The sequence below is a fragment of the Habropoda laboriosa genome, unplaced genomic scaffold (genome assembly GCF_001263275.1).
Source record: "Habropoda laboriosa isolate 0110345459 unplaced genomic scaffold, ASM126327v1 scaffold786, whole genome shotgun sequence".
Lineage (NCBI taxonomy): Eukaryota > Metazoa > Arthropoda > Insecta > Hymenoptera > Apidae > Habropoda > Habropoda laboriosa.
The window spans coordinates 80646-92131 of NW_017100969.1; the positions used below are offsets into that span (position 1 = coordinate 80646).

The 11486-nt window shown below is 33.0% G+C and overlaps 1 protein-coding gene across 1 annotated transcript in view; it reads left to right on the forward strand.

The window, feature by feature from the left end:
- Positions 1-7435: 7435 nt before the first annotated feature.
- LOC108577693 (kielin/chordin-like protein) overlaps positions 7436-11486 on the forward strand; it is a 6384-nt gene continuing 2333 nt past the window's right edge. Inside the window, exons 1-3 of the mRNA XM_017940884.1 lie at positions 7436-7552; positions 9132-9375; positions 10929-11032. Coding sequence (XP_017796373.1) covers positions 7468-7552; positions 9132-9375; positions 10929-11032 — 433 coding nt within the window. The 5' untranslated portion in view covers positions 7436-7467. The remainder of the gene's footprint in view (positions 7553-9131; positions 9376-10928; positions 11033-11486) is intronic.

Consider the following 11486-nt stretch of genomic DNA (forward strand, 5'->3'; position numbering starts at 1 on the left):
ATCGATCGAAACTGGGAGGAAGGAAGGAAGGATGACAATCTGAGTGGAAGGAAGCAGAAAATGCAGTCAAATCTACGTTGCAGAGCTCAGCTGTTTAATCAGCGAACAGTGAGCTACAAAAATGGGTTTTCTTCTGGTGATTTGGTTTAATAGTTAGTTGTATTGTGTATTGCTAGCTCAAATATGAGCTGGCTGCCCCAAATTAAACCGTCTCAGCAGTGTTTCGCAATTAAAAATCGTTTTTCGGAATATATACGAGAATTTTTGAATTTTAGTAAATACTAGAGTCGTTGCATTGAGTATTATAATAGCTTCATCTCTATCGATACCCTGCTTCAAATTTACTTGCGTTAGAGATTCGGGAAAGATATCAATTCGCGGTTTATTCTTTTGCTTTATATACATCGTGTTTATTTCATATCTCTTTTCTTTTTTTTACGTTTATTCTATTTAAAGTTAACTTCATTCTAAAAATCGAGAATAATATAATATCGCGGTTTCCCCTCTTAAATAAATCGCGTTTCGAAATACTTTTCGCGTCGTCCATTCCACAGTGACTCACATTTTGTGAGTCTGTGAGTCTTGGGAAATCAACGACGAGGAACTGGAATGATTTGCGGAAGGATGACGATCTGAGAGGATGGAAGGAGGCAATGCAGCCAAATCTACGTTGCAGAGCCCAGCTGCTTAATCTGCGAATTGTGAGTGAATTTTTTGAGGGTTTGGTGGTTGGTTATATATGTGTGTGCATGTGCATGTCGAAGCTGAACTACCAAGAGGTCCGCAGAAGAACTGGATGGACTCTACTGCACTAATGGTGCAAACGCCCTCCCATTATTAGAGTATCGAAGTAGTATACCGCGTTAATTCAATTTAGAGTCAATTTTCCCATTTACTTTCGATCGATACGAGAATTTATCACGTCGCGTCGCGTTTGATAAATAGCTTCGTCCCTTTTTCCATTTTTGCGTTTCTTTTCTCTTTTCTTTTTTGAATTTTTGCTAAATGTCCCAACTAAAATCAACTTCAGGAAAATATGGAGGATAATAAAAATTCGCGGTGTCGGGTACTAAACAAAATCCCTGAAAATGAAAATAAATCGCGATTCGTTCTCCACTTTTCGCGCGTCACCCTTTCACAGCTTTCCAAGTCTGGCGGGTCTTGGGCATTGGCTTTTGGGTCTTTCAATCTATCATTATGGGCCACTGCTGGGATGAAAAGTCAAGGCTGAGGGGAATTCAATGGTCCACTGAGGGAATTGCAAAAGTTTCATGGGTCTGAGAGAAGCTTCCAAGTGAATATTGAATATTTTTACGCGTTTTAACGATACCCTCCTTCAAATTTACTTGCGTTAGAGATTCGGGAAAGATATCAATTCGCGGTTTATTCTTTTGCTTTATATACATCGTGTTTATTTCATATCTCTTTTCTTTTTTTTACGTTTATTCTATTTAAAGTTAACTTCATTCTAAAAATCGAGAATAATATAATATCGCGGTTTCCCCTCTTAAATAAATCGCGTTTCGAAATACTTTTCGCGTCGTCCATTCCACAGTGACTCACATTTTGTGAGTCTGTGAGTCTTGGGAAATCAACGACGAGGAACTGGAATGATTTGCGGAAGGATGACGATCTGAGAGGATGGAAGGAAGGAAGGAAGGAGGCAATGCAGCCAGGAAGCCAAATCTACGTTGCAGAGTCCAGCTGCTTAATCTGCGAATTGTGAGTGAATTTTTTGAGGGTTTGGTGGTTGGTTATATATGTGTGTGCATGTGCATGTCGAAGCTGAACTACCAAGAGGTCAAAGAAGAACTGGATGGACTCTACTGCACTAATGGTGCAAACGCCCTCCCATTATTAGAGTATCAAAGTAGTATACCGCGTTAATTCAATTTAGAGTCAATTTTCCCATTTACTTTCGATCGATACGAGAATTTATCACGTCGCGTCGCGTTTGATAAATAGCTTCGTCCCTTTTTGCATTTTTGCGTTTCTTTTCTCTTTTCTTTTTTGAATTTTTGCTAAATGTCCCAACTAAAATCAACTTCAGGAAAATATGGAGGATAATAAAACTTTTGCGGTTTCGGGTACTAAACAAAATCCCTAAAAATGAAAATAAATCGCGATTCGTACTCCACTTTTCGCGCGTCACCCTTTCACAGCTTTCCAAGTCTGGTGGGTCTTGGGCATTGGCTTTGGGTCTTTCAATCTATCATTGTGGGCCACTGGTGGGATGAAAATTCAAGGCTGAGGGGAATTCAATGGTCCACTGAGGGAATTGCAAAAGTTTCATGAGTCTGAGAGAAGCTTTCAAGTGAATTGTGGGTCAAAATCGAAGGCTGGGAGGACTGAAATGGGTCACTAAGAGTATCTCAAAGGTTACGAATGGTGAGTCGTATGAATTACTTATCTTGTCGATTTAATTTTTATTCTGTTTCAGTGTTCCAGCGAAATTTTGTTAAATTGTAATAAATTCGCGGTTTTCCTTACTAAATAAAATGAAAATAAATTGCCTGGGCGTTCTTGGTCGTAGAGATCAGTTCTCAAAGTCTATTGTTGCCAATTCTGACGAGATAAAAAGTACCGAGAGTACTGATAAGGTTCAGGGTAGGAATAAAATCTATTTAACAATGTCCACCTGTGTGGTCTGCGTTTAGGGAGTTGTACGTTTTTTCGATGATCGATTTAGGTAAATATTTCGAGCTCACATAAGAGTTCAATTTTCTCCTGTTCGAAAAAGAATTTTGCCTTGAGTTGAGGTATGAGTTTCATTATCAGAGGTTTAATTAGGTATTCCATTGCTACGATTTCATATAAGAAAGATATCCTAACAATTTATCCTCCTATTCAAATTTAATAATATACTTTCCTTACAGAACTTCGATACTATGATTGTAAATATGAAAATAAAATATTATTTTAGTATTTGTATAGTATTTGGTATAGTATTTGATGTACTTTATATGCATTAGTCGTAATGTGTAACCTTATACAATATAATCTTCTTTCAATTCACGTACAAGGAAGGAATGGAATGCTAACATTAAATCGTTGCTCTCGTAGAAATTTTCAAGGTTTTGATGGACAACTTTTCACAATTTACAATCCTTCTACTTACTATATGTTACTTTTACCTTTAAAATTCACATTTATATCTACAAATTTCCTATGTTACAGCTATATATATCAATTTTTCGACACTTTTTTATTTCTGGAAGAAACTTCCACAAAAAGGTTTTAAAAATTTCTACAATTTCATTTTACGAAGCCTTTATCAGCTATATAAGAAACTGCCTTAATGTTCCTGTTAAACCTTTTCTCTCACCCACACTCTCAAATGTTCAAAGAATGCCTTGGAAAGAATATTAACATTAATCAGTTATACACAAATGGTAAGTCATTGAAAAAAGCGAAAAGGGAAACAGTTTAAAATTTTTTTATAGCCAACATGATAGCGCACGCCAAATTTTTAATTTGGCAATATTTTTCGAGGAATGCAAGTGACCTTTAGTTTTTTAAAGGGAATACTATATGATCTTTTATATGTTATATAAGAGACTGTGAAGACAAGTTGAACCGTGTAGAATACCATGACCTTCAAGGTCAGACGAAGTCAATGTTTCTGAATATCTTATACATATATCTTTCTCTGTACGTTAACTTACTTTGCTTCTTATCTTCGTGATACTCGTAAAAAAATACATAACATGTCACCTTTTTCCTCCATGGAATAACGATACATGCCGATTAAATGTTACTAAACACTTTAAGTTTTACAACTCAATAGTTGAAGAAATTATAATGCAAGAATACTGAAACTACGCAGCTAGAATCAGGAATACGTCTGTACCGTGAAAAACATAAATAAACATTGAACAATTTGTGGAAATCACATTGAACACGATATGTAACCTTATCAATACAACATACTAATAAATATAACATTACGAAATATTCAATTTACTTCTTTCGTACCTGACCTTGCCTGTCTTTTTAAGTCATGGTATATCACATCGTTGAATTCGTCTTAACAGTCTCTTTCATAACATATAAAACAACATACAGCATCTCATTTAAAAAACTAAAGGTCACCTCCATTTCTCGAAAAATATTGCCAAATTAAAAAATTGGCGTACGCTATCATGTTGGCTATAAAAAACATTAAAACTCTTTCCTCTTTCACTTTTTTCAAATACTTACCATTTGCGAGAAAAACGCTGGTCCAGTATACCGCGAGCGCCCTGTATATGAGCAGCGAATTAATTTAAGTTTTAGTACTGTTAATTAAATACATCCAACTTCCTAAAGTTGGATGCTTTTTCAAGAAGAAATCAACAACGCTCCATGATTTGGAGAGTAAGAACAATAGTATGTTACACGCCACATTTTATAAATTATTTGTATATAACAATAAATATCTTCGAATATTCTTGTGTATTTATAAAGAGGCTACATTCACTGCTTACTTACTAATTCTCTTAATTACAACTGTTCGCGCTGGCACTGAGAAAATTAACGTATTTGCACAAATACTCATTTTCTACACACGCATGCGCGCGCGTGCTCCTGTGGTATTATTCAGTCATGGTAATGTTACGAACCCACTGCCTTTCCCCCACACACTGTTATTAGATACTATTATAACATTATTATTAACATTATTGTAATTAAATACTATTATATTATTATTAACATTATTGTAATTAGATGCTATTCTAATATTATTATTAACATCATTATTATTAGATATTATTATTATATCATTTGTTACGTACGCAGACTATCCGACACGGCGGCGCCGAGCATCACAATGCATGGAAAATGCATCTTATTTTCTTCCATTGCAAGGCCATACTGAACACGACAAATATAACCAATCTTTATACTTGTTTTTTCAAATGACGCATCGAAATGTCTATTTTCAGAATTTACTTTCATCCGTAAAATTATTTGCATATTTACTCACGCATTACACATAGTACAAACGCTATTTCAATCCTTAAATGTTAGATACTACCTATTGGTGTAATGATGTCCTTGACTGCATACCTGTTGATCTTCATGTCGGAGATCAATTATTTATTTTCCAAGTTGGCAGAAGCAATTATGAATTTTCCATACAATTGCTTCCTGTAAAACATTAAAGTACATAAAAAATAGGAAATTTTAGTAAACACTGAATGTCTACCGTAAAAATACATGGAAATTACCTAATCTCCGGTTCCTAGCGTCTTGTGCCACATCTTTGTTATTGTAGATGTGTGCTGCTATAATTGCTGGTAAGAGTATTCTAAGTAAAATGAACTATTTGAACATTTTCCTAAAAAGTGCAATATATAAAAGATATCTATTGGTTAATATGATATTATTATTGTAATTCGTTCATTAAATTACTAAGAACATTATCTTAGATCTTATATTGTGTAAAAAAGAAATTACTCATTCACGTTCGATTGTGGCGCTACGTAAATGTAAAACTACATTCTTGTAAAGATAATATCAAACAAATGGCTTACCTTGGACAAACACCTTTTCAATTAAAGGACAGAGTATTTTTCAAACAATATATGCTATTCCCACGTGAAGTGTAAAATAGTAACGTCATTTATTGTCCAACGGTAACATCGTTGAATAAAACTTTGTCTTAGATGTACAGGACTGACTAGCAATTAGTGAAATGGATTCTAACAGAATCATTTACTAATTAATTTATTAATTTATAACTGTTTAAATATGTAATAGAGTGTATGAATGTTCAAGACATTCTTTCCAAGATGTTTTAAAAACATATTATTTAACGGACAACCTTTCTTAACAAAATTGCAACAATAGATCATTTAGTTTAGCTATTTTTCATTTTCAATTTACAATAATTTAACATTTTTTTCCTATCATTTTTCAATATTATAATGTGCCGGTATATTTATCATTTGCTTGGTACTATAAAGTATTCATAATTACATTTTAACAAGCTTTTTAAGATTATTATTATACGATGTGAACGATACATACTTAATATGTTAATGAAATGTTTGCAAGCTAATACTGTCCAGGTTTTCGCGATATCGGTGAGGGATATACTTCAAACACGTCGTTATTTAAATACGATAAATGAAATACATTAACAATATGTCAAAGTGGGTATAATTGATAATTACAAACTATATTTGCATTATTAATATTTCTGTATTACATGTACATACATTCTGAAATGACACTAGCACTGGTCCGGTTTTAATGATCTATTGTATTTAACACTTATTCAAATATCGATGCGATATTAAATTAGTACTTATTCTTCTCCACTCTTGCTTAAGAGAAAAAAGTGACATTTTAATTTAGCGAAATGCAGAGGATACGTTATTAGGAAAAAATTAATTGCGGCGTATTAAATATGCGATAATCGCATAAAATTCGAGGGAAATAATTAAAGTTGATTCTTACTTTTCCTCCGTGAGGCTGAATCGCAAAGTTTTATTGGGAGAATTATTACGAATTGCTTGAGAAACTTCTTGATAACAACTTTCTTAGATATTAACACGATTATTTTCAACTTTTCAATCTTTATAAAACTTATCTGGGACAATCTTTCAAGTCTATACGATATGATTGTTAGCCACGATAAATTCCGTTTGACGCCTGCCGATAAGTAAAGTGAAACAGTTGCCAAAATTTGAAGCTAGAAAGTGAGATCATTTGTTAACTGACTAGTAATATGATAAATTGGAGGTTATCCGGAAGCACTGCAGGTCATGTGTGATTAGAGCCTGAGGAATTATTATCGCGTATGATCGGTTTCTTTTTTAATTGAGAATCTTCACCGTGCAAAGTTGTCGCCGATGTGTTACTTAGAAATTCACTTGAGAATATTTAATCACGCAAAGTTCACACTGACGTGTTATTTATAGTATTCATTAGAGGATATTTAATGTCGGGAATAAAAGTTAAATAGTGACTCTTCAGCAAGAATTATCGATACTCCGCGAATTTTCTAAAGCTTGTTATTCAAACGAAAAAATCATTTATTTTTCACAGAAACATTAGGATTTTAAATTTAGATGTAAAGTAATCAGTCCCCGTTAGAATTTTGCATGAAATAACCTTGAGGATTGAAAATATTAGGGTGAAAAATGCATCCCGCAATAAATGTAAAGGTAATGTAATTTAATTAGTTGTTATTATCCCTTTCTTGTATACTGTAACGATGTACAACCGATTCTTCTTCTCCTTTTTCCACCTACTATTCTCCGGGTCACGTTTCTCTTCCTCTTACTGTACATCCATGTTCGTTGACGTCCTTCACGATGTATCTGTCCATTTGATAAAATTCTTCCACTCCAAAGAAGCTGCTCTAGGAAATCCCCACTTTATCATATTATCCGGCATTTCCTCGGGGTCCAACCTGGTCGAAGCTATAAAAGACGAGCCGGCTCGACAATACGCTCACAGTATACATAGTGCTCGACAATGGCCAGGCGCGATAATTTGTGTCCGATCGTTGAGAAGTGCGTCTTCCTGACGTTTCTCGTCGCTGTTCACGTAGCAGGACGAGGTGAGACGTTGGTTACTCGCAAGAAATTACTTAGTGATAAATGATCTATGAATGTGGCCTAAGCATAGAGTTTAAAAAAATTATACATTTTTGGTATTTACTTTATATTCTATCCACCTACTATATCGTAGTAATATGAAAGGGTTATCTTTTTTGAAAATGGTTGAAAAGTGATGCGGTGAATGGTGCTGGAAAGATATCTTATCACTGATAAACAAGTTTAATAATATACAATTTAGGCTATTTAGAATACATTAGCATATTTCCGGTATAAATGCAGTTATCTGTTTAGCCTTTTCACGGTTGGAAAAGCATAAGATAGTGACAGTTGTGAATAATTGTACAAACGACTATGAATATCGGATATATTGGGAAATGTGTTTTTAACATGAAGCATGGTTTAATTTCTTGGAGAAAGCATATTTTGTAGCTAAATATTTACTTTGCTGACGCAGGTTGTCTGGTTAGCCTTGAAAGGATGTTGCTGTCTTATTTATGTTATCTCTAATAAAATATACAAAGTATGTACCATTAGTTATTAATTGATATTATTAAATGAAATTAACGAATTCTTGAAATATTAATAATGTCAATCTATTTGTTGTATTTTATTAGACATTCAATGTACAATAGGATTACATGAAAAACCCCAAAATTACTCATAAATTGAAAGAAAATATTTTCTTTCAGTATTAAAATTGTAAAGCGTTGCACTTAAAAATTCCAGAGTAGTAAAACTGATTATTTTTTAAATTGTTCATGAATATTCAAAAAGCAGACAAGGTGGACAAACAGGTTTCACTTTTAACATTTTCTGAGCACTACATTAGTGAGAGTCCTTAACTGTAAAACTTACTATGTGATAGTTATAAATTAGACATAATAACATCTCTAGCTAAATCTTGCTTTTACACAAAAATGTAATGTTATAATTCCACAAATTCTAAATGGTACAGTATTTGTTGCTGTTCAGGATGAAATCTTTTTTTATAGTTTGATAAATTTTTATTTACCTATAAGTCAACTTTTACTTAGGATTAGTCAGAATAAAATAAATAAAAAATTTGTCTCGATTATTCATTCGACGTTGCTTCGGATACTCTAATTTACCACAGACGTAGTGACCTAATGTTCGCTAAATATGTTTCATTATTTTCAGTATGTAATAAATAAGAATTTATTTTATTTTATGTACTGTAACAGATAGGTACATAATTTGTCAGCTACGAGAAATTTTATTCTGTGTCTGTTTTCACTTGACAATTGTAATATACGGTTACGCCTACAACGTTCATACAATTCGTTTTTTTCTTTTAATTATTAAAATACTACGATATTTATCTTCTTCTTGTTTCTTATTTTATAACATCCTATACACACGTCGTGTAATACATTATGCAACAGTAAAGACCAGGAAAGATAAAGTTAACTCTCTTATCGTAGGTAGCGATTGAAAATTATCCAACGTTTCAAAAGAAATTTCGAAAACAAATCGGCTATGAAATTTTCGTTCGTTTCCCGCCTTGACGCGTTTCGCTTAAATGTAGCGCTTAACTTTGCTTACGTTTCGTTTTCAAAGAAATCTGTGATAAGACAAAGTGTCCCGGCCCTTTGAAATACTACGAGTCGCTTGGCTGTACTCCTGTCTACGAGAAACCTGGCGACTGTTGCGCAACGGAATACGACTGTGGTGTCTTGAAGGATATAAAAGAGGATAAATGCTACGCGAACGGCCATGAGTACAATATCGGGGAAGCACTAAGGGATGAGGACAGAAATCCTTGCGATATAGGATGCTCCTGTGGGTCATATGGTACACAATCGTAAGTATAGTTAGTTTGACGGTCATAATCTTGGATAAACTTGAGTTCTCCAAAGTTTCAAGGAAGTAAACGATGTTTAAGTAAATTAGAACTGTTCCACGTGGTCGGTATGCTTCAATAGTAACTTTGAGACAAGCAAATGTTTTTTCTTTCCGCGAAATAGTCAGTCGAGTGGAATATCCTGGAAAAATGAAACAGAAATCAATTTGTTTGAAAATTTAGTTTGACAGTCAGGATCGAGTTTTTATGAAATAAGTTTTTAAGCCTAAAAGCGAAATGATGTTATTTAGTGTATCTGGTGAAACTTGTGTTAATTGTAAAGTGTAATATGGGTAGAACTTAAATTGTTTTTAAGTATTGAGTGATCATAGAGAGAAAAGAAGGTGTTATGTAGGTACTTGTGTACACCTTGGTACGTAATATTCGAAATATTTCTTTCATATCTGACCTTGTACGACCCTAACGGTCATTATACAGGGTGTTTCAAAACATGTGGGCACAACTTCAGAGATGAATTCAGTACGCTAAAATAAAAAAAAAGTTCATATAAACATATACCCGATATGACCTTGTTCCGAATTATATATATATAGCGGTTTATGTAATTCAGTACGCTAAAATAAAAAAAAGAAGTTCATATAAACATATACCCGATATGACCTTGTTCCGAATTATATATATATAGCGGTTTATGTCTTCCAGTAATTCTCATGACTCTATTGACTGCTTCTTTTAATTATTTACAAGTGACGCTTCTTATCTCAGTTTAATCATGTTCTTGGAGGTAACAGCACGCATGACAATTTGCTAATACATTTCATAATAATTTCGAGTGATCATCTAATACATTTCATAACAATTTGAATGATAATGTACATTGATACGACGTTTGGAAGGCTGCATTCTAGCCAGGGGTAACCACTTGGAACAATTTCTATGAAAATTATTAAATAACAGGTATCACATGGAAAGGGCTATAATTCGGAAACAAGGTCATATTGGGTGTATATTTCTATGAACTTTTTTTCTTATTTCAGCGTACTGAATCTATCTCTAAAGTGATGCCCACATGTTTTGAAACACCCTGTATGGCACATGGATGAATTCGTCTTGATACACGGTTTCATATGACATAAAAAAATATGCAGCATTTTATTTAGAAAATTAAACCTTCGTTTCTCGAAAAATATGACCAATATAAAAAATTGATGCACGTTATTATGTTGGTCATAGAAAACTACAAAACTTTTTCCTCTTTCATTTTTTTCTAGTAGATACTTACCATTTACGAGAAAAACGCGTGAACATCCCGTGTACTACATCTCTGATCATTTTGTTTCGAAATTTCGATTATATTATCAATTTTCCATATAAATATTTTATGGGAAAAGAATATATATATATGATTAATAAAAAAAAGACATTAAGCGATAGAGGAAAAGAATTAAAATAGAAAAGATTGATTCTACAGTACATTCTAATTACTTAGCAGTCAATCAACCAGAAAAATGTCTTTCTTTATATATTACAATAATGTTACATTCTATGAACAGTCCCAGCTTTATATGTGCGGCTGTTGACTGTCCTTTTCTACCGCCGAAGGACAATTGTTTCTACAGATATCAAAGTGGTCAATGTTGCCCAGAACATATTTGTCGTGAGTAAATTAAATCTATTAAATTAATAAGTAAAACAGGAAAATTTTGACCTAAATAATTCTTGAAGTATTAATTCAATTGCTGCTGATAAATCATAGCCCTTAAAGCAGACTTCACGTTCTAATCACCATTCTTTAAACTGAGAAAAGAAATTATTGCGCATCATAAAAATATTACCGGAATACCCAGATCATTCATAACGTCAGATATAATTATATAATTATATATAACAATAACAAAACTTTAATATATAGTATCAATCTATCAATTTCAAAATTCGAAAAAACAACATTACAGTTTGTGTTTCAATGTAAGTGTGCAAAAGGGTGTAACTTTCTTTTCTTTTATGATAATAGAAATGAAGTTAACCATAAGAACGTCAGAATTATTAAATTCTCCCATTCAAATTCTTTATATGAAGGACTTTTTATTTTAAGAGTTTTCAACTATAAA